We start from the raw sequence: 24,221 nt of genomic DNA, 5'->3' as shown, positions 1-24,221 counted from the left end.
TAGAAAAATAAAAGTAGGAAAGGGGAGAATGAGGTGCAAAACATGGGGAGAACATGGCTCTGTTGAATCTCAGGTGTGATTATTGTAACAGGTATATTTTTCCCAAAGAGCAGTTTATTTTAGCTCAGAATATCAGTGTGCAACATGACAGCACTGGGACTCTGATCACTGTCTTGGAACTGATGGACAGTAATTTTCTTGTTCCTCATTAGTGTCTGGTGAACTAGAAGATTACCAAACGAGTGAGGAAGGAGAATCAAAAGAGCTTACTTCTAGCCCACCACGCTATGATGAATCAGGTAACTATGCCTTAAAAATAATAAAAGCAGAAACAGAGGTCTGATAATGAGAAAAAGACAGGAGAGGGAAAAAGGGGAGACTTCAAGGGGGAGTCGAATATAGGATGGGGCAATGAAAGCACAAGGTTTCAGAGGAAGAAGTAGGGAAGGGAGGAGCAACAAGGGTGCAAAAAGTGGATCACTGGGGCCAACAAAAAGTCTTCATAAATCACAATTTGGTCCTAGGAGCAGAGCAACCAGAATTTGGAAATGAAAAGTGTTCCTGTGTCATGTGTTTCTCAAAAGATGTGCAAGAAGGCCCAGAAGCAAGGACAGAAACTGACCAAGCACATGGCACGATGGGTAAGGCTGCCTGGGGGCCCGGGAGGGCTCAGTGGCCGCCACAGACCCGGTGTAGAGTAGAGGCAGAGGTAACAGTGTCACTTTGCCATAACCTTAGAAAATCCTCACTCAGAAGACAAGTGGCCCTGCCTCTTAATTGTTAGGAAGGAAGACTTCAGATCTACTGTCCTTATCCCAGTACATATTTCTAATGGAAGTCCTCCAGCCTATCACGGTTTACATAGTGATTTCCTGAAAAATTTTACACATAAATAAAATCTTCCTTAACCTGCACAAAAATCTGAAGACTGAAATGGGATAGGACAACTGTTTCTATCCCTGAAGAAACTGAAGTACATAAATATGAAAGAGCATTTTTCAAAATCTCAATGAGAAAAAAAAAGAAGACCCAGGGCCCATCCTAGACACCTAGTTCTCAGCTCAGTAGGTTTTTGGTTCCTTTAGAAAGAAGACAGGAATGATTATGCAAACATCTTTATAAACTCAAGCCTTCTGTAGCATGAATTGTCCTAAGATCTGTACCTTTTATTTTTTTAATTTCTGTTTCCTCACCATCACCTGTTATTTTCTAGATACTGTCAATATTGGAAATAACTCTACCTTCATAATACCCAAGAGGAAAAGAAGTAAGAATAACTATTAATTTATTTGCTTTTGATGTTACAAATAAGTTTTTAATGCCAGAGTTTTATTCATTATTATTATTATTTAGAATACTATGGCATTTATAAAAATGACCTCCCAAAGATGTCCAGTAAGCAAGGGATTAGATTAAATATAAGTAAGAGGATTTGCCTCATAACTTCAAGAGCATAAAGATTATAAAATGAAAACCCTCCACATCAAAATTGAGAATGTCTCCCAACTTCCAGTATAGTATATCATGCATGACATTATTGGCTTCCAGGAATATGCCTTCTCATTGTACGTTTGAATTTACACAGCAAATGCTTGAAAAGGGAGCATACTGATATATAGCCACAGCAATTATCATTCACTCTAAGGCACCAGCAGGAGTTAATTTTTCACTTAAAAAAAAATTTCAAAGTCTCCCAAGCCCATGACCCAACACACATGGATAGTTAAAATATAACTCTGTAATCAACCTCTACACTCCTACACTGGTCGTCAACAATTTTGCCCCATTCCTTTGGACTAAGGTTTGAAAAAAATACTTTAATACTATTGATGTGTAAGTCTTGGAAAATTATATTTATAACTCTGAATGATTAACTTTATTATCTTTGGTTTGAAGGAAAAAAGAAAGGGCATTCCTGGACCAGAATAAAAAGGACACGGCAGAAAAAAATACGACAAAATGGTAAGCAGGTAGGCCAAGTGTGGTGACTTACACCTGTAATTTCAGAGCTTTGGGAGGCTGAGGCAGGAGGATCATTTACTTGAGGCCAGGAGTTTGACATCAGCCTGGGCAACATAGCGATACTCTGTCTCTAAAAAAATTAAAAATAAATTAGCCAGGTGTGGTGGTACACACCTGTAGTTCCAGCTACTAAGGAAGCTGAGGTGGGAGGATCACTTGAGCTCAGGAGTTCAAGGTTGCAGTGAACTATGATCTTGCTACTGCACTCCAGCCACGGTGACACAGAGCAAGACTTTGTCTCTAAAATAAAATTAAAAAGCTTCTGCACAGCCAAAGAAACAGTCACGAGAATAAACAGACAACCTACAGAATGGGAAAAAATTTTTGCATACTACACATCAGATAAAGGACTAATAACAAGAATCTATTTAGAACTCAGGAAAATCAGTAAGAAAAAATCGAACAACCCTATCAAAAAGTGGGCAAAGGACATGAATAGAAATTTTTCAAAAGAAGATATAAGAATGACTAACAAACATATGAAAAAATACTCAACATCTTTAATCATCAGGGAAATGCAAATCAAAACCACAATGAGATATCACTTAACTCCAGTGAGAATGACCTTTATCAAAAAGTCCCAAAATAATACATGTGGGTGTGGATGCAGAGAGACAGGAACACTCATACACTGCTGGTGGGACTGCAAACTAGTGCAACCCCTGTGGAAAGCATTATGGAGATACCTTAAACAGATTCAAGTAGACCTACCATTCAATCCAGCAATCCCATTATTGGGCATCTACCCAAAAGAACAAAAGTCATCCTATAAAAAAGACACCTGTACCCGAATGTTTACAGCAGCACAATTAACAGTTGAAAAGATGTGGAAACAACCCAAATGCCCATCAATTCATGAGTGGATTAGTAAAATGTGGTATATGTATACCATGGAGTATTACTCAGCTGTAAGAAATAACGGTGATATAGAATCCCTTTTGTTCTCCTGGAGAGAGCTGGAACCCATTCTATTAAGTGAAGTATCCCAAGAATGGAAAAATAAGCACCACATGTACTCACCAGCAAATTGGTTTCCCTGATCATCACCTAAGTGCACATTTGGGAATGACACCAATTGGGTATCGGACTGAGGTGGGGGATGGGGGAGGGGATGGGGGTATACCTACATGATGAGTGCATTGCGCACCGTCTGGGGAATGGACACACTTGAACGTTCTGACTCGGGGGGATGGGGGCATACCCACATGATGAGTGCAATGTGCACTGTCTGGGGAATGGACACGCTTGAAGCTCTGACTTGGGGGAATGGGCGGGACATGGGCAATATATATAACCTGAACTTTTGTACCCCTGTAATAAGCTGAAATAAATAAAAATAAATAAATAAAATATATTTCATGATACAAAAAAGTAAGGTATGCAAAAAGAAAAGCCTAGAAAAATATTTTTGAACAAGTTAACTGAAGCTATCTCCAGATGGTGATGTTTCATACAATTTTATTTTCTGAATTTTCTGTAATGCATATATATTATTTATAATCAGACCCCTGAAATCTTATTCATTTTAGTAATGGTGTAAGGAATTCCTTTCTCCTAGACAATGAAGAGTAAACCTCATTTTCCAAATGATTGTCGATTTTGAATCAGTAGTTCTATATAGTAAGATTTTAGAGTCCTATTAAAAAATAGTTATTTTCACCAATCTATGTATCTTACGTTCTATCCAGTTTACTGCATGCCCTGTTGGTGCATGTGTACATTTTTATTTGGAAAGAAAAAAAGTAGTTGCATTCATTTTAAGAATGGGTGTTTGGAAAATAAAAAATTATTTGGATTGAATCATTATAAAATTTTCATTTAAGTCTGTCTGTATGTAGACAAATTCTAAGAGAATTCTTTCCAATGTACCATTAAAAGTTGACCCTCCTAAAAGTAGAAAATGCTCTGGACATCTGTTTGAGGTTCCTTGTTTGGGTGTATGAAGAAAGAGGACCCAGAATTGAACCTTGGGCTCCCTCGCTTGCTTTTGGTCCAACCTGTCGGCTGTTGTATTGTTCACCTCTGCATTTTTCCTGCCCGCTCCCAGATAGCAGCCCAGTTGGTAGTCTGCTGTTCGCAAATGAAAAGAGCATGAATCTCCAAGGCCTTGCCAAGTTTGGAGGTAAGATAAAGTTTGTGCCACTTTCCTTAGCCCTGCAGGTCAATACAAATTTTGCTAAGCTTTTGAGGAACCTAGATCCTCTTTAATTTTTTACTGGTCAAGCTCCTCAGTCAATTTGAGAGCAGTGATATGTAAAACAGCAAGCCCATTTGGAGCCAGGGTTGTATGTTGTTTGTATTTATATCATAGATCTTATCTACCCAGGTTCTAATTTTTTTTTCCTCTGAGTTTTATCTGATTTTCATGGAAATTCCTTTGCCTGACATCATTGATTTATTAAAATGCCTGGACTTGGTAAATTGCAAACAGAAAACAAGTTTATTAGTCACTGCCCTTTCAAATCCTCCCTTGAGATGAACTCTTTCCTACCATGGGCAGGCCCTGTAGCTTTCCCATTCCCTTTTAATAGCATGAAGAGTCTCATTTCAGTAGTTGAGAGTACTGCACTCTCAAATATCACGGGGTGATAACTTGTAAGGTTGAAACTTGTTTGATCTTGGGATAAGATCTCTCTAATTATCAATGATCAATATTCCTATGGGTCAATTTTGGTCTTAAATAAATGAAAACTCTATTAGCAACTGTTTAGTATGTCAACTGAAGAATCACAAAGCTTATAAATTTAGAAAGAAGAACTTTATTTTTCATAAAAGGTTGCAGCCTGCAGGCTGTCCATTCGGACGGAAGCAGAGCATCTGGCAAAGACTAGAAACAGGCACTTTAAGGGAGGGGAGGATGAGACAGGAATTTATGCTGAAGGGGTTCGCTAAGTATATGTATTCAATAGGTCATAGTAGGAGCTATGAACATTTACAAAGAGGTGGTGCACACGTGCACAGTAGGCTAACATGTATGCAACATGTGTCCCATGTTCACTTTGGGATGGACACTTAACATTTAAATATATGACAATGAGGCCCTGCACATGAAAAGGTGGTGACGCAGAGGACAGGGGGCCCTCTGTGCACAGTTTGTATAGACTGGCCAGAGCCACTCTGTGGTCAGTGGTTTGTTATCAGGAAGGAATGCTAGTCCCTTGTTTTGTTGAAACTGCAAAAGGAGGAGCAGACATGAGGTCAGTTGAAATTGGCTATGGAGCAAGTCTTTCCAAAGGGCTGGTTTCTGTTTAACCCTCAGGAGAGAAAGCCTAGTGGTGGTTAGCGAGGGAAGGGGGTATGACAAGGTGTGACTGACCTCTGATCCCATCATGGCTGGAAACTCAGTTTTTAAGGTTTCTCTGGCATCCTTTTGGCTGAGAGGGGGTCTGTTTAGTCAGTTGGGGGACTTAAGATTTTATTTTTATTTGTCAAGTCTAAAGATGAGGAAATGGAGTTATGTTACAAAGCAAGAGGTCCACTGTCAGTTTAATTGAAGTAAAGATTCTTTTTACTTCGCTGGCCTAATATGCTTGTATATATGCTTAAAGTTTATAGCATTTAGGACTGAGTAGCCTGGAAAATGTTTCCTCATGGGGTCTACACGACCCTAACCAGATGGTGGCCTTTGGATGGTGGACATTAAACACCAGAAGGACAGAAAAGTTTGTTTTCCTGCCTTAGAAAACAAAACGCATTTGAATGATAGTAAACTTTGACATGCCCACCCACAGCCAATTAACTTGCAAACGGAAGAACATTCTCTGCTGTTGCATCTACCAAGTCAATCCTTCATTACTATTTGAAATGGATGTTTTGGAAGACTCAATTCTACCACTCCGCTTGGTTAGCCTTCCTCTGGTTCATTTCTTAGGACCTAATATCTCTGTCCAGACGCACATGGACACAGCTCTTGGTCACATTTACTATCATGTTCAGCACAAATGTACAAATGTCCTCCCTCAAGGTGATATGTGTGGCATATATCTCACCTGTGGAGCACCTAATAACATTTCCTTTAACTCACAGAATTATCATTTATTTCTACCTCTTCACTTAAAAAAAAATTCCTAAAATGGCTTCATTTAATTTTGTGGATTTGTCTCATTTTTCTCTGAATATTTTAGTTTCTGTAATGAGAGTAGTCATCTTCTTGATCTCATGTATTTATTGCAATGATTAAATAAATTAGTAGATGTATAAGTGTTTGGCCTATATTGTTGTTGCTTGAGATATAAGTAAAATGCAAATTTCTATTAGTTTTTTTTTGCTAATGTGGGATATAAAAAAGAAATATAAGGTGAACCTAAGATTAGCCATCTAATTCTTGGTAGCTTAAAGGCTAGGATTTAAATCTTTTTGTGTGCATTAGATAGGCTTTTGGAAAGTTACATTTAAATGCAATTTTTGAAAAGCTCTAATATATTCAGTGTAACTGCTCATCCGTGACTATGATTATATTTTTAATTTTCCCAGGGAGAAGGAGAGGGAGACCTAGGACTCTCTTCACTCAGAATAACAGAACCCCACAGAATAGAGTCCGATCAAAAGGTAAAGAATTCTTGGAGTAAAGATTCTTTTTACTTTGCTGGCCTAATATGCCAGCAAAGAAGAAAAAAGGGATACACTTTCAATAACCAAACATCTAATTTCCTGTGCCTTACTCTGTATTTTTAGTAATAAACTTACTTCCTAATTGCTTTATGTAGCTGTACTAATTGCTGAGAAATATACTCAATTTAGTCATTTTCCAAAAGGTGTCAGGGAGAGAAACAAGTAACTTGGTGATGCATCTACAACGAGACCCCAGGGGTCCAGGGGCTGATGCAGTGCTGCCTCCACTGAATGGATAAGCTTCAAGGCTGGAAGCAGATCATTGCTATACAAAGGGTACAACCTATAAGTTATTTAGTTGACCTCCCTCTTGCCACCCAGAAAACCGCAGGTTGCATACCAAGTGAACCGGAGCTGCGGTCAGAGAGCTGTGTCCTAAGGCTTTTTCTTCCTTTGACTGTGTAGGCTTGGGCCTATCACTTGACCTCTTTTGCCTCAGTCTCCTCATCTGGAAAGCAAGAGGGTGAATTAGGCCAACCATCCTTCTCAGTCCATCCTAGTCCTAGCAGTCTACTCTTCTCAAAGTCAGTCTCAGGACAAAGGACAGTTCCCCTCCCCATCATGGCCTCTACAACTTTGGCTGGAAGGGCAGGATTAGCTGCTCATCCTCCTGGAGCTCCTTTGAAGACCAGTCATTACTACTTCTGTGAAATCAGGTCTCCAACCCTTGCTCCCCCACCGTATAATCTTCAGATTATTCTAGAACTCCCTGAGCTCCCCTCTCAGCTGCAGAGAAAGCAGACACGAGGGAGAAATGAAGCAAAGCAGAGACAAAAATAGAAGGCAGACACCACGTCCACTAGGTTACCCTATCGTCACCCTCTCCCGGCTCCCCTGCTCGCCCAGTCAGTGCTCAAATGTGGAGATGCGAGGACAGTCTCTGGCTACCTAACTGCAGCAAAGCAGCGTAGTTGGAGAGCTCCCATCAGAACAGCGACAGCAGCTGTATGTGTCATTGTCATTTAAGAATAAGTGGGGCTTACTAGATTGGGAGTTAAAACAGTTTTATTAAAGCCTAATTGCTCTGCTAAAGCATTCTATTCTGTGTAAAATTTGAAGGGTGAAATTGGGGTAGACGTTCTGTAGTTACACATCAAAAATGCCACTTGGAAGAAAGATTTTGGAACTCTAGAGCTTTGTGGAATAGAGTTTCCTAAGGACTCCTGTGTCTTCATAGGAATGACCTCAATAAGGGAGGAGGGGGCTTGTGCATTTGCAAAGTGAGACAGAATGAAGAAATCCTCTCTTTCAGCCTCAAGAATGCACGGAAATGAAACTGTGGATTTTCAGGCTCCTTTACTTACTGTGACCTGTGGTGAGGCAAAGGGTATTTTATACAAGAAGAAATTGATACAAGGTGTGTTTCATGGTCTTTAATTTGTAACTCCTATCTAAGAATATCACAAGAACTGATAGAATTACTTATGTGAATCACATGTCATTCAAGGACTTTGGGTCCCAGTTTGGCTGGAGAGAAGGAGAAAGGACTCTATAAGATGACATTTTCACACTTTAAGAAATCACACATGTTAGACGCTTACTCCCACATGGCAGTGTCCTTGGGAGTGACCAAAGAACCGAAGAGAAGTGCAGGAACTTCCATTCACAGATGGAAAGAATCGTACATTTTACATTGAATCAAACATAAAAGGGACCAGGCCCTCAGCCTTTACCTTTATAACCTCTCTCCCTTCTGGATCATTGTCACCAAGGCAGGGCGCTTGGCATAGTGAGAAGATCACAGAATTTAGAATTAGGAAACCTGAGTTCCATCCTCAGCTATGCCAACAGTGACTGTTGTTTTATGAGTAGAGAAGGGGCCCTTTCTGAGTCTGAAATTTCTTATCTGGAAAAGGTAACAATAATTAAAAACCTGTCTCATGGTGTAGCTGTTAAAAATAATTTACATATTAACATAAAACATTTTGTGACTGTAAATTCTAAAACTTTGCAAAAAATGTCTATTATGATAAACTTCATCTTGTCCCTCTCTTAATATGGCTCTTCAATTAATATAAATGTTTGCATTGTGACTATTTTTTAAACAGCTTTACTAAAATTCACATATCATACAATTTACCACTTTGAGTGTACACGTTCATGGGGATTTTCTTTGTATATGCCTAGAATTGTACAACCATCATTACAATCTAATTTTAGAAGATTTTTATCCCTCACTAATGGAAACCTCATGCCATTAGCAGTCAATGCCCATCCCCCTCTCACCCCACCACCCATCCCTAAACAATCACTGATCTATTTTCTGCTCTATAAATTTGCACATTCTAGGCATTTTATATAAATGAAATCTTATAATATGTGCCCTTTCGTGACTGGCTCCTTTCACTTCCCATGATGTTTTCAAAGTTCATCCATGTAGCAGCATGTATTAGGACTTCATCCTTTTTATTCACAAATAATATAATATACCATGGTATGGCTGCACCACATTTTGCTTACCCATTCATCAGTTTGAGTTATTTCCACTCTTTGGCTATTGCAAATAATGCTGTTTTGAACATTCATGTACAAGTTTTGTGTGAATATATGTTTTCAATTATTTTGGGTCTATACCCAGGTGTGGAATTGCTGGGTCATATGGCAATTCTGTGTTTAACTTATTGAGGAACCACCAAACCATTTTCCACAGAAGCTGCACTATTTTATATTCCCATCAGCAATGTGTTATAAAGGCTCCAGTTTCTCTACGTACTCACAACACTTGTTATTGTCCGTCTTTTTTATTATGGCCATCCGGTGGGTGTGAGGTGGTATCTCATGGTGGTTTTGCCTTGCATTTCGCCAGTGATTAATGGTGTTGAGCCTGTGAATAACTGCTGGATAACATTTCACAATTGTTTTTAATATTGAATACCCACGATTACAGGGATGGGAAAATATCTGCTCAATAATGCCATTCAACTGGATGAAAAAATGTTGCATTAGAGGGTGTAGATGTTGCTGTGGTGACTCCCTGAGTCACAGAGCACCACCCATCTGAGACCTCAGCCCAAAACTTGAGGATTCTGCCTCCACATTGCCCCCGAGCCATCAGGAGACTCTGGCCTGGCCTCCACCCCCAGAATTCAACAGCAAATTGAAACTCTCTCCTCCTTCATAATCACTTGCTTTTCCTCTTATGGGTAATTTTGAAATACTTTTGAAAGATTGCTCTTAATGATAATTATCACTTTCTGCATGTATGAAGGTCAAAGAAATGTGTACCTGCACCAGGAAATCGCCCTTGAGGGGACTTTCAGGCTGGGTTTGGGGCCCCTGAAGTCTGAGAGGGGAGGCCAGACTCTTTTGCCATTGATCTTGGTCACAATTTGAGTGGCTCTAGGACCCATGTGGTGGTGGAGGGGGCTACATTCTGAGCTCTGGGGATAAAGAGGGCTCAGGATCAACTTACCCTGGTCTTACAGGAATCGGGGTGAAGTGTATACAAACTGAAGATGGAAACTGGTTGACCCCCAGGGAATTTGAAATCAAAGGCGGCCATGAAAGAGCAAAATCTTGGAGGCTGAGTGTGCGCTGTGGCGGGTTGCCCCTACGAAGGCTGATAGAGGTATTCCAGCGACAAAGGGTGGAGACGAGACGTGTCCTTCCTTGTTGCACTCTAATAATAAGGTCACTTTTTATTCACCAAATATTTGTTGTGTTATAAGTAACGCTCTGATGCCAGTGAGTGTATCCTCTCACTCAGGTGAGAAAGAGGATTCATAACCACAGCACAATGCAGCACATCAGTGGGGTAAAACGTGCTCAGTCAGGATAGATGCAGGAGCTTCGAGGAGGGAAAGGTCAGCCTGACTAGGGTGTATGCAGATAATTTGTCCACTGAAAGAAAGTTCTTAGAAAATCAATAGTCAAACAAGTGGAAGAAGAGACTCCAGAGAAAGAATGGCATGGAAACCAGAACCATGGCAGAAGTAGCTCTGTGGATTTAGGTAGACAGATTGTGTGCAATTAGGCATAATCCATCAATTAGTGTTGTTCATAGAGAGCTCTAATGCCAGGCTGAGAAGTTCAGACTCATAATCTAGACAATAGGGGATCAGTGAAATCTTCTGAGGCTGGAAATGGCATTTAAAACAGTATTTTAGACAGCCATGGGGCTTTGGAATGACTTTGCTGTCTCTGCACCTAACAAACCTATACTCAATCTACAATGATCAACTCAAATGTTACCCCTCCCTGAATATTCACCAACTGACCTGGCCCCTGGTCATCTCTCCCCTGGACTCCCTAAGCCTGATACTAAGACCCTATTACACTGCCTTATATTTATCCTTCCAACAGTTCTCTTTTTCTCTCTAGACCCCTCTAGGTTTGTCCATCTTTGTGTGCCCAAGATTGATCAGAGTGGCTGACACCCAATAGGTGTGCAATAACTGTGTGTTGACTGGATAGCCCTTGTGTAGGGACTCCAACCAGAGTGTCACTGGTAGAAATGGAAAAGAGGTGATAGGTGTATGAGAGAGTGTGAGGAAAGACCTTTTAGGACTTAGGAAAGAAGCACAAGAGAAGGGGAAATGGTTCTAAAGATGATTTACCAGCCTCCATTGATAAAAATCTAGAAAAAGTGCAGGAATATAGGTAAGGAGAGGGAGATGGTTTCTCAGTTAGACACCATGGGTTTGAGCTGTTTGAGCTGTTTGGGTGGAACATCCAGGTAGAAATATTTGGGAGGTGGTGGGAAATGCCAGAATCATAAAACAGAAACAAAGCCTGACCTGGATCTTTTTTTCTTTCAGAATGGATTTCTACCTAATCCTCCACGAACATACGGGAGGAGAAAAAAGGTAATTATTACATAACTTTCTACAGGTTGCTGTCACATAACTGATTTTACATGTACAGAATCTTATTTTATGGGCTCTCAATTGGGTGATTATAACTAAGCTTCCATCTTCTCCAGTTCCTTCAGAGTTGCTACTTTGAACACTATGTTGTATATAAGGCTAGATCTCCTTTGAATATTAAACCAGTTGAGGTGGAGATGATAAGGAGCCATCAAAGTAGACCCCCAGATGTGTTGTAGCAACAGATGCAGATGTTTTAAGGGTGCCAGAGTCAGAAGAGCAAAAACAATCATGGAATACATAAAAATATTCCATAATAAGGTGGGAGGATCATTTTCAACTCAAACCCAGATTTTTTCATTGATTTCACTATTTTCTAACTTTAATGAAGTCTGAGGAAACAAAAGTTTACTCAGTCATTTGGTACATATATGAAACTATATATCATTTCATGAAATAGGCAACAAAACCAACATATCTTTTATGGTCTTTCACATTTTCTTCTACCTTTCCATAAAATGTACATGCAGTCACACTCAGGGGGAAATTATTTTCCCTTCATGGGGATGGTGCCATTGGGGAGGAAGGTCTTGGGAGGTAGAAGTATTTTATAGGAAGGACTGACCTCCTGGGCTCCACCAGAGGGGCTGTGCAGACCACCTTTTATCTGTGAAAGTGATTTTTCTCTCTATTGAAGAAGGCAGTAAACAAATAGGTTAAGCGCAGTACAGATTCAGGACAAGGTGATTTTTTTTCAAGACCGGGTATGCATGAGAGCCTGAAGAAGGAAGGGAGGGGGAAAGTGTCATCCTTATACACTTCAGGTAGAAATATCCATCCAAGACATTCATAGGCTTCTAAAACAGATCACACATAACTAGCCACTGGAATTTATATTCCACTGGAATTTGCGATCCAGGCCTTTAAATTATCTGATGTTCTGGCTGATTTGAACTCTCATCCACTGGGTTTCCTGAAGGGAAATCATTATTCAACCTATTCAGTGAGTACACTAAACACCAGCATCTCTACCTTTCCCCAGGTGTCAAGAGTACCCCAGCTGGAAACTTCCAGCAACAGAATCTACCTTTATTTATGGGTGCAGCACTTTGCAGCAACAAGCTGCAGTTGCCTCTGTATTTTGTGTCTCCTCACAAGAACAGAAGATCCCCAAAGTGGCAGATCCCAGGATCCATTCCTATCTCCATGGATCCTCTGCCCTTCTCAGAATTTCTCTTGCTTTCAGAGCCACTTGCCTTCTAGAAACTTCATTGTCACTATCAGCACCACATGACAGCTTATTGGCTCATAATGAGGGGCCACTTAAACCTTCTGGTGATAGCTGAGGTGCTTTAAAATAATCTGATATATACACCCAGAACCATCACTTATTATATGCTAATATTTGCTTAAGCAACTCCAGTAATTTGTAAGTGAAACAATATTCATTTATTCACCCATTCAACATACTGTATAATTATTAAGCACATACTAAATGCCTAAATGGCCGTTAGAGAAGATTGAACTCCAGGATTGTTTCAATTTTGTTGTAAACACGAATGAATAACTAATGAGGTGGGGTGGAGATTCTAGGCCAGTCAGAGAGGCGGGCAGTGACAAGATCACCTCTCAGGTGATTATGCCTTGGATCACACTTGTTTTTGGCCTATCTGCCCTGGGCTAGACGTAAAAGCTGAGGCTTCTGCATCACAGAAGGGAAGGATGCCAAGCCATGCTATTGGATATTCAAAAGCAAAATAAATAAATCTAGTGGGCTACCTCTGAAAAGTCATCAGCCTGATATTTTCTTGGGATTTCAATAGAGGGGAGAGGAGGAGACCTTCAGGAAGAAGAGCTGCAGCACTGGGCACCTTGGAAGCATTTTATCTTCAGGGCTGTGTCCCTAGCAGAGCTGCAGAAAGCAGTGGAGTTCTTCTTTGGGACACTTGCATGCCTCCAGGACTCTGGGCTCTGTGGTCACTAGGGGTTGAGTCCTCAACCTGATTCCCATTGCAGCCCCTCTGGGTGGGATGACAAATCCTGGGCAGCCAAGGTGAAGAGAGTTGCCTGAGGGCCCCTCAGGGTAAGAGAACAAATAGAGTTTCTCCAACTCGGCCTGTGGAAACCAGGGCCGGACTCCCTGCACAGCTTCCCAAAGGCCCACTTTGGGTCTGAGAGCCCAGGAATGGAACTTTCACTGGGACAAACAGTGGTACTTTGGAAATTTTTATTCTCTTAGTAGATATACAGGTCTATAAAATTACATATGAGATAGGGTAGACTGTGTTAAAAAAAAAAAAAACTTTAGACAAATAAACAGAATTTATTTGAGCAAAGTGAAATTCATGAATCAGGCAGCACTCAGACCAGAAGAGGTCTAGAGATTTAGAGAGCTCTGCTACAGCGGCCTAGACAGTGAGGCTGACATGGGAGTGAACAAAGAAAATATATTTGATTGGTGAGAGCAGAAAGACCCTAATTAGAGGTTAGCTGGCAGTTTCTGACTGGCAAAGACTCTAGTTTCATTTTACTGTTTACACTGGGCTTTGGTTTGCTTACATAGGAACTTAAAGTGCTGCAGTCACCCCAGCCTAATGGTCTCTTTTTTTAACAATTATTTTTTGAATCTCTCAAAAGATGACTGTTTAAATAAGTGATAGATGCAAACATCACATTCAGTATTGTCACTCAATTTTTTTTTCTTTTCAGCAGAGTATACTGCAGTCTCACAGTAACTTAGGTGACCCTTATGTAAGTATAAATTCCCAACTATGAGCCCAGAATAGTCCAGGCCTTTCCCCAGGCACATGATCTGTGTAATTTCTGCTTCTCCTTGAAGCATGCTCACTCTCAGCTGGAGCATGTCACTGTGTGTGATGAGCAAAGCATAGCAGGTGCATCACCTAAGCCAGGAGGATGGGTCTGGGTGAGTGTCTCAGTGGAAAGCATCCTTTCCATTTTTTCCATGGAAACCTTCCCATTTCCTCATTTCCCCGGGACAATGAGTATTGGAGGCTGAGCCCTAGACCACTATGGTCTCTAGAGATGGAGCGTGAAGTGGTAATGGGCAGGGCTGGCCTGCTGACCAGGGGCTGGAGCAAATGCGACAGGACAGCAGCATTTTCAAGAAGGCAGTGGGGATGGTAAGGAAAATCCCAAAGATCCACTCTGAGGTGCAGACTCAAGATTTAAGCATCAGCCAGAAGGAAGAGGACAGGTCACGCTGGTGAGTTCAAGGTGTGGGCCCTGTCATTAGTCCTGCAGAGAAATGCACGCAGAGCCACATGGATCCTTTATGAAGCCCCTGTGGCCAGTCTCGAGGGAGCCATCAGGGTTCTGAGATGGTTAGGACTAAAACCATCACCACTTAGCAAACCATGGGGCATTTTTACTCTAATGGTTTGGCTGATGCTCGATAATGTGCAAACCTTCTGATCCCATGGGCCCCATCCTTTCTCTGCTTGCCATGTGGCTTCCTGGTTTGAAGTCTGCCCAAATCATGAATGATCCTCTTCTCTAAATGGAACCATACTTTGATTCTTTTCATTGCAGTGAGATGGAAATTTTAGGCAGGGTCAACTTTTTGCACAACTGCAGGGGGCAGCACTCACATAGGCTATCATGTAGTAATATTGATACATGATACTCAGAAGAGAGAGTCAAATATTTTACACACACTGTACCTCCAAAGCAATACCCCAACAAGATTTAAATCACAATACCCACCATCCTGCAACAGGATGCTGTGAGTCTGAGTCTCAAGTGAAATGTACTCCCCACAGTTTCCTGCCACCTCCCACATAACATCAGTTGCTAAGAAGCATGAAAACCTTCCCACACATCCAGCCCTCCACTACAACTACTAGTTTCTGAGAAAGCCACCTGAAGGCCCAAGAATTGGCACCCCAGCACACACTAATACTGCTGCCAGTGTAAGCTACTCTGGGGCCTAAAATCAGGCATATTCATCCTACTACTGTCACCACTGGGATCCAAAGACTGGCTCAGCTGCTGTGCAAGTCACCAGTAAAACTTTACCACAGCTACAACTAATAACTGTACCCCAAGTCACAATGGAAATCAAAGATACCACTAACCCTGTGTATTGCCTATGCCTAAGAAATCATACAAAGATCACAGTACTGCAGGCATCCAAAATCAAAGTCAAAGTATCCTTCTCAATCAACAATATATATACATCTTCATGAAAAAAAATTCTTTGAAAGCAATTTCAAAAAATTGGAACAAGTGACTGCTACATCAGATGTGCAGATATCAGCAGAAGGACATAGGAAACATGAAAAGGCAAGGAAATATGACATGACCAAAGGACCACAACATTTGTCCAACAATGGATCTCAATCAAAAAGCATTCCTTGTAATCCAGGTAAATAATTCCAAATATTGATTCTAAAGAAGCTCAATGAGGTGCAAGAGAAATCTGAAAACCTGTACAAAGAAATCAGAAAATCAATTTGCAATTTGAATGAGAAGTTTACCAGGGAGATAGATATCTTTAAAAACAAAACAAAACAGAAAACAAATTCTAGAGCTGAAAAACTCATTGAAGAAAATATAAAATTCATTTGAAAGCTTCAAGAATAGATTAGATCAAGCAGAAGAAAGAATCTCAAAACTTGAAGACAGGTCTTTTGAAATAATCCAGTCAGACACAAATAAGGAAAAAAGAATAAAAAAAAATGAGCAAAGACATCTGGGACTACATGAAGTGACTGAACTCATGAATTATCAGTATTCCCAAAGGGGAAGATCAATCAAAAAGTTTAGAAAAACTATTTAAGGAAATAATCAATGAAAACTTTGCAGGACTAGCAAGATAGACATTCAGATACAGGAGGCCCAATGATTCCCAGGCAACTATATTGCAGAAAGGACTTCACTATGGCATACTAGAATCAGAATGACTAGAGTTGAAGAGAAAAAAATAATTTTAAAGTTAGCAAGAGAAAAGCATGTATTTACCTATAAAGGAAACCCCATCAGACAAACAGAAGACTTCTCAGCAGAATCCTTACAGACCAGAAGAAAATAGGATGGTATTTTCAAAGTGCTGAAAGAAAAAAAAATGTCAGCCAAGAATTTTATATTTTGCCACAATAAGCTTAATAAATGAAGGAGATATAAGGTCTTTCTCATGCAAGGAAATGCTGAGAGATGCAAGGAAATGCTGAGAGAATTTGTCATCACTAGACCAACCCTATAAGAAATGTCTAGCCATGTCTTAAACATGGAAACAAAAGGTCAATATTTATCATCATGAAAATACGTGTTTGGAGGTCTTCCTCATAAATTCTTTGCCTAGGCCAATGTCTATAAAAGTTTTTCCAACATTTTCTTCTAGAATTCTTATAGTTTCATGCCTTAGTTTTAAGTCTGTTATACATTGTGAGTTGATTTCTGTGAGAGGTGAAAGGTGCAGATCCTGTTTCAGTATTCTACATGTGACTTATCCAATTTTCCCAGCACCATTTACTGAATAAGGATTCTTTTCCCCAGAGTATATTTCTGTCTGCTTTGTCAAAGATTAGATGCCTACATGAGGATGGTTTTATATCTGGGTTCTCACTTGTGTTCCATTGGTCTATGTGCTGTTTTAGTTACAATAGCCTTGTACTATAGCTTGAAGTGTGGTAAATTGATGCCTCCCAATTCGTTCTTTTTCCTTAAGATTGCTTTTGCTATATGGGGTCTTCTCTGATTCCATAGGAAGTGTAGAATTATTTTTTTTAGATCTGTGAAAAATGATGTTGGTATTTTAATAGGGACAGCATTGAATCTGTAGATCACTTTGGGTAGTGGAGACTCTTAACTATGTTGATTCTGCTGACCCATGAGCATGGTATAGTTTTCAAGCTGTTTACATCCTCTGCTATTTTCTTCCTCAGTGTTTCATAGTTCTCCCTGTAGAGGTCTTTCACCTCCTTACTTAAATATATTCCTAGGTATTTTACTTTCTTTGTTGCTATTGTGAAGGGTATTGAGTCTCTGATTTGGTTCTCAGTTTTACTGTTGTTGGCATATAGGAATGCTACTGATTTCTGTACATTGATTTTGTTACCTGAGACATTCCACATAAACAGAAATCAAAGACAATCACAAACATATGAGAGCAGCCTAAGTGCCCATCAACCTACCAATGGATTAAAAAATGTGATATTATATTAACCATGGAGTACTACTCAGTGATAAAAACAATGTAATAATGTCTTTTGCAGCAACTTAGATAGAACTGGAGGCCATTATCCCAAGTGAATTAACTCAGGAATAGAAAAATAAATGCTATGTGCTCTCCCTTGTATGTGGGAGCTAAACCATGGCTACATAAAGACACACAGAGTGATATATTGGACACTGGAGACCCAAAGGGGAGGAGGGATGAAAAATTACCTGTGAGTACAATGTGCACTACTTGGGTGATGGGTACACCAAAAGCCTAGACTCCACTATTATATAATATATACATGTAATGGAATTCAACTGGTACCCCAAATCTACTAAAAGAAAAAAAAAGAAAAAAATTCTGCTGGTTTTAAACAAATAGGATTTGCTCCACAACACTTAGGTACAAATACGGTGAGATTTTAATGTCTAACATGAGAAAGAGCAAGACCCTGACTCTACAAAAAAATAGAAAAATTAGCTGAGTGTGGTGGTGCACACCTATAGTCCCAGCTACTTGGGAGGCTGAGGCAGGAAGATCGCTTGAGCCCAGGAGTTGGAGGTTGCAGTGAGCTATGATGATGCTACTGCACTCTAGCCTGGGTGACAGAGCAAGACACTGTCTCAAAAAACAAACAAAAAAAATTAACTTCTCCAAATGAAATTAAATGTGGCCCCACATATTGATACTGGTGAGAAGTCTAGTATCAGTTGATTTGAGGGGTCCCTCCTCATTCTTTTTATAGAACAAAGCACCAGCTATTTTATGGGCCCAGAAAATGAGGGTAGAACCTTGGTCTTCAGCCCTGGGTGGTTGCTGTTACCACACTCTTTGGCCATTAGATTTGGCACCTCCACACCTTACATGCCAAGTTAGCTAAGGCAGGGGGGATCTTTGCTCAAGGCTCCCAGAGCCAAAGAGCTCTGTGCTCCCTGGCCCCCACCTGGTCATCTGTACCCATGGTACGTCCACCCCAGAGACGGGCCCAGACCCCTACAGGCACAGAACCCACAGTCCAGGAATCCCTGCTCTGCCCTTTTCTTCAGCTCATGGGGAACTTATGGCTGAGGATGTGGGATACAGTGATAGCTCGGTTTATTCCATGGTATTTAATACTCTATTTGTCTCCCTTCTAAGAGTCAACTTCATCATTGTGGCATAGGCAAATTGATTTAACACTTTTTTTAGGATCTTGTTTTATCTGTAAGATAACAAAATTATTCAGATTCCTATAAAAATTATCACCTTGTTTTTTTTGCTTATCTTTTTGTATTAGACTCTGGTTTTATAAGAAAAACTTTTCTGTCCTGACATCCAGCCCCTTCCTCCTGAACATCACTGCAGCCTAGGATGGCTTGTTCTGAAATCTGCACTCCATGCTGTTTCTTAACATCCCAGGGAGAAGCACATAAGTGTGCGTGCAGGTTCATGCAAAGGCAACGTGTTCTAGATTCCCGCAGTGGTGGCCTTCCAGGGGCTCACTGATCCCAGTGACATGGATGTTGTTTCACCTTCTAGTTGGGAAACCTGGATGAATGCGAGGTGTGCCGGGATGGAGGGTTTCTGTTCTGCTGTGACACTTGTTCCAGAGTCTTCCATGAGGACTGTCACATCCCGCCTGTGGAAACTGAGGCGTGAGTGACATGCAGTTCCCTCTCTCTTCCCTCCTTCTATGACCATTCCTCTGGCCATGTGCCCCCTTCCCTCACCCCCAAAGAGCACCTGCTTATGTCTAAATGGGGAAGGAGCAGGCTGCTTAGGTCCTGGGGCCCAGCAGTGTGATCCAGAGAGCTGTGTGACAGTACTGGCAGCAGGAAGTTAATGTAGTTTGTGCTGCCGGGGCCGCCTCCTGTGGGATGCTGAGGCTGGTGACAGGACCTGCTCCTTTGCCTGCATATTGTTACTGCCCTTTCCTCCAACTTTTGCATCAGAGACTCCCGCCCAAGGGAGTTCAAGAGCAGGAAACACCAGTTGTTTGTATTTTGTGCTCAGTCGGAAAAGACAGGAAGCATGGCCTGGTCCCACATTTTGCCACGGTCTCTTCAGACCCCCCTAGGTTCCTGGGGGTTAAAGCTCAGTTTCCAACACTCAGCCCCAGCAAGCAGGGCTCCTTGTGTCCCCAGCAGTTCAGGCAGGGAAAGGAGAGCCACCACTCTGGCATCACTTTCCTTGGACCGCCCGCCTGCTGCCATGACTGATGGGAGGGAGCCATCAGTGTGAGACCTCATGTGGGGGTCTTGGGCACTCTGAGAGGTGCACCCCATAACTGAGCCCCTCACTCGTTCGTGAATGAGGAAAGTGGCAGCCACAAGAACGGTGGCTGTTTCCAGGGGCCTTGCCCTCTGCTGACCTCATGCCCAACCTGTCAGGACGCCGTGGAATTGCATCTTCTGCAGGATGAAGGAGTTTTCAGGAAGCCAAGAGTGTCTTCGGGAACCTGAGATCCTGGAGAGGCAGATGGGGCCCGAGGAGCAGCTGGTGAGTCAGATGTGAAGCCCCAGCCCTCTCCTTTCTCTTCTCGCATGAAAAGCACAAGCAGGCACAGGGCCAGGGGCATGGCATCCTAACAGAGCCGGCTCTTCCAAGCTACACTGTGACCACACTGACATAATACCACACCTTGTTGGCTGAAAAAATAACTCAGCCGTTACATTTCTGTTTCCAAGAGCCACACATGTTGAGGAAACTTCTGGAAGATGGGTGTGAGTCATGCGTTCTGCCTGGGTATGTACATGGGCTTATTCCCTCCAAGTTGCTTTTCATTTATAGCCTCCTTCTTTTGCAGAAATGTGAATTCCTCCTCTTGAAAGTCTATTGCTGTTCTGAGAGCTCCTTTTTTGCCAAGATTCCATATTATTATTATGTAAGTAACACTAGCAAGCCATGATTACAGGCTGCCGTGGCGTTCCGTGACTTGTAACGTTAAATGATCTTGATCCCGTGGGGCAAGAGCGCAAGCTGCTGTTACCTTCACTGTGTTGTGTGTCAGCTGGATTTTATGGGAACCCACACAGGTTAGACACTGAACGATGCTGGTAGCTCTCCTGTTGGTATTTTTGCCACCAGATTAGAGAGGCTTCTCGAGCCCTGAAGGAACCTATGTGGTTGGACAAAATCAAGAAAAGGCTGAATAAGCGGGGTTATGCCCAGGTGGAGGGGTTTGTGCAGGACATGCGCCTCATCTTCCAGAACCACAGGGCGTCATACAAGGTAAGTGGCTCTTTCTGCTTTCGTTTCACTTCCTTCCCGTTGAGTTGCCCTCATTTTCTGGTGCCTGGAAAGTTTTAGTTTCGCTCCTCCTGTAACAAGCTTGCACAAGCAAAGGTTCTGGAAGTGGTCTTACCTTATACACCTCCACTATCTGAATTGTTATAAAGAACATAGATTACTTTTCTAACTCTCACTGAAACAAACAACAAAAGCCAACTAAATGACAGTCCCCAACTGGGATGATAGTTTCACTTTTCTGTCTAGTTAATAAGAAATAATCATGTTGGTAGGAAACAGAAGTTACTCTTAGCTGCGTGAGTTTTTAAGTTCAACCTGGGTAACGTAACTGGTGTTTAAGGCAAGAGTCCTAGTTAATATTGGTGTGTGTATTGTACATTTCAAAATTGTTTAGAGAGTATATTTCAAATATTCTCACCACAAAAACTGATAAGTATTGAGGTGATAGATATGTCAATTAGGTTTGATTTAATTTTTCCACATAGTATTTATAAATCACAGCATCACTTTGTGCCCCCAAATACATGCCATTATAAATGATCAATTTATAGTATTTTTTTTTTAAAAAGACAAGAGTCCTGATCAATTTCAATTGCAAGGTGTTGAATGACCCTAGTAATGAGCATCATTATTTTTGTCTTTATTATTTTTTTCCAGTACAACAATTTTGGCCAAATGGGACTGAGACTGGAGGCTGAATTTGAGAAGAATTTTAAGGAAGTGTTTGCTATTCAGGAAACAAATGAGAACAGTTGACTTGTGCAGTGGATGCTGAAGAAGCTCAGGAAATGGTGCCCCAAAGTAAGCTGCTGATCACTTAAACCTGAGAGCATCTGGGGAACAGCAAACGCAGGGAGGGGCTTGCTCTTAGCTCCCCTTATCTGCGCAAAGATGGATCCTCCAAAAGGAACTCGTTTGTCATGAATTCCCTCCCTGGGGATTTCATCAACCAGGGAAGATTACTCAGGTCACAAGGAAGGAGATTGGAGGTGACACAAGCCCAGACCACATCTCACCTCTTCTCCCAAGGGCTGCTCCAGACAACTTTCACATCCTGCAAGACCTTACGCTTACACCACAAGACCACCTGTCACTGTTACACCCTTCCTTCCCTCACCCGACCACAGCTGCTGCTGCCACCCTCCCCCAGGGGCCCCAAGTCTCCATTCTTTAAAGTCAAGTCATCTGACTCTGCTTGGAGTCTCATATTTTGTGGGACTCTGATATGTACATACATCATTAAATGTTTCTTGTTCCCCAGTTAATCTGTGTTATGTCAATTTAATTCCTAGCCCAGCCGAGGGAGCGAGAAGGGGAGAGGGAAGGCATTTTTGGCTCCCCTGCCATGCCGTTGGTGTCCTGGCACAATCTCCTTTTCTGGCCAGCTCTTTTCTCACAGCTGCTTGAGTGTTGGCTGCTCCTCAGAGCACTGCCCGGGGACAAATGCAGCCCACTTCACCTGGAGGTTACGCTCTCCTGGCCTGGGGGCCAGGCCCCTGCCTCAAGGCAGAAGCAAGGATGTCGTGTGATCCTACTCTGTGCTCCCCATGAATAAGGCTGGGGCTAGTCTCCAGCTGCGACCACATCCTGGCTTAGCTTTTCCCATGTGATGCTGCTTCCTGCACTCCCTTCTCTTGAGGGAACTCTCAGTAAATGACTTGTTTAAGAGATTTCGTCTCTGGCAAATGCTTCTGGGCAACCCAACCTAGGATAATGGGCCTAAGAGGGGAGTTCTAAGGATGGGATTCCAGAGCTGGATCACTGTCTAGCCAAATGGTGGTGGATGGAATACTGATAGTCCCAGGGGTGCTGAAACCATGCACTTGCCCAAACTTTCACCTGTAGCAAACTGGATGAGCTCTAGGTGAAGAGGTACACTAGCAATTGTCTGGCATTTAAAATGGGGGAAGAAGTAACTATGAGAACTACTTGTTAACTATTGCTAAGTGCCACTAATGTGTTGAAAAGAGTAAATGACAGGCTTAGATCTATTTATTAATCACCAACCTCAAGCAAAGAGACACTCATACCTGCAACTGGAAGGCAGACAGCAAGGAAGGCCTGGCACAGGCCCTAATCTTAAGAATGGCAGAACTTCAGAGAAGACTGAATCCTAAGCTCAGGATGGTCTCTTATGCTAAAGTCAGGGCCTTAGTATTCAGAATGCGGCTATCTAGGTAGAGACACATGAGAACCTTGAGCTCCAGATACCCCTAGAACCCACTGAGCTTGCAGAAAAGTTCCCTTTCCCCTTGTCGTAGGAGAGAGCTGCAACCACTGCCCCAACCCCCACCCCCATTTTGCTTGAGTGAAGACTGCAGAGGCCTCTCAGCATAACCCAGCTGGGCAAGTTCTGGGCGGGGCTGCAAGGTGAAGAGAGGGTGCCTGCTGCCACGGAGCCGCAGGGCAGGCCTGGCCAGTGTCTGTCAGCAAGAGCTGGAAGATTGTATCTGGGGCAGATCCTGGATCAAGAACATAAAATATAAACCTGGATAAGGGAGAATTGTCAATATGGGACACTTTTCTCTCCCACAGCATTTAATTAGCTTGGCAAGGACTAATATGCTCCTGGGTGGCACACAGAGGCTGAGTATAAAATGAAGTGAAAGCAGAACAGAACTACCGTGGCAGACTCTGGGCAAAGGGGTGCAGAGGATGGAGAAGTTGGCATGCTAGAATGGCTCTAGTCCTTACACCTGGGAAGTGCATCCTTGGGAGGGGACAGACACAGTAACTGAAGGTGAGAAGGAATGCACTGCTGAGGGCACCAGCATCCTTAAGAAGCTCAGCCACGGCTGTCCTCTGCAGTTTGGAATCATGGTAGGAATATTTTATGGAACTGGGTTCCCTAGTAGCAATGGCAATGACAGAATTCCAGATGAACAGTGGCCAGGTGGCAGCATTTAATTGTTAGAGCAAGATAAAGTAATTTCCGTAAGGGGCAGCAAGGGCAGAAAGACAGCCAGGGGCCTGGCCCGTAGGTGTCTATGGAGATGGCTAGCGGGGTGTGGGGCTCCTGCAGGCCACATGGATGGGCAGCCAGCAAGGATCTCCCTCACATGTATTATCAACAGAGATTAAAAGTAGAAGCGAAGACGGCTATCAGCTACTTCAGTGAAAAGTCTAGATCACTTGCCCAGTTCCTTAACCTATACCGTACCAATGACTGTCTTAGGAAAGGCCAAGCAGAAGGCCCTGAAACTGAAGTTTCTAGTGGTGAAAATGGTTATGCCAAAAGCAACATCATACTCCTGGGGAATGACAGAGATTAGTGCCACCTGCAAAGACTTGAAGGAGGCAGGGGCTGTTGTCTCCGTTACACCTCCATTTAATTCGGCAGTTTGCCTCTGCAAAAGCCAGGTGGTTCATACTGT

At 42.1% G+C, this 24,221-nt stretch overlaps 1 protein-coding gene across 8 annotated transcripts in view; it reads left to right on the top strand.

Moving 5' to 3' along the window:
- LOC123643463 (nuclear body protein SP140-like) overlaps nucleotides 1–22,112 on the top strand; it is a 57,383-nt gene extending 35,271 nt beyond the window's left edge. The window contains exons 14-28 of one of the 8 annotated variants that reach the window (XM_045559010.1): nucleotides 213–299; nucleotides 525–641; nucleotides 1,214–1,267; nucleotides 1,897–1,962; nucleotides 4,070–4,144; nucleotides 6,496–6,570; nucleotides 7,886–7,990; nucleotides 10,059–10,201; nucleotides 11,391–11,438; nucleotides 14,151–14,189; nucleotides 19,138–19,253; nucleotides 20,016–20,097; nucleotides 20,405–20,482; nucleotides 20,686–20,829; nucleotides 21,505–22,112. In XM_045559010.1, the coding sequence (XP_045414966.1) occupies nucleotides 213–299; nucleotides 525–641; nucleotides 1,214–1,267; nucleotides 1,897–1,962; nucleotides 4,070–4,144; nucleotides 6,496–6,570; nucleotides 7,886–7,990; nucleotides 10,059–10,201; nucleotides 11,391–11,438; nucleotides 14,151–14,189; nucleotides 19,138–19,253; nucleotides 20,016–20,097; nucleotides 20,405–20,482; nucleotides 20,686–20,829; nucleotides 21,505–21,603 (1,328 nt within the window). In that variant the 3' untranslated portion in view covers nucleotides 21,604–22,112. Of the gene's footprint in view, nucleotides 1–212; nucleotides 300–524; nucleotides 642–1,213; nucleotides 1,268–1,896; nucleotides 1,963–4,069; nucleotides 4,145–6,495; nucleotides 6,571–7,885; nucleotides 7,991–10,058; nucleotides 10,202–11,390; nucleotides 11,439–14,145; nucleotides 14,190–19,137; nucleotides 19,254–19,988; nucleotides 20,098–20,404; nucleotides 20,483–20,685; nucleotides 20,830–21,504 lie in introns of those variants that run through there. The other 7 variants (XM_045559008.1, XM_045559009.1, XM_045559007.1 and 4 more) reach the window with 7 other exon arrangements.
- The last annotated feature ends 2,109 nt before the right edge of the window (nucleotides 22,113–24,221 follow it).

This window comes from Lemur catta, chromosome 8 (genome assembly GCF_020740605.2).
Source record: "Lemur catta isolate mLemCat1 chromosome 8, mLemCat1.pri, whole genome shotgun sequence".
NCBI lineage: Eukaryota > Metazoa > Chordata > Mammalia > Primates > Lemuridae > Lemur > Lemur catta.
Note: the sequence above shows the minus strand (reverse complement) of the source record. Positions and strands in the feature narration are given on the sequence as shown.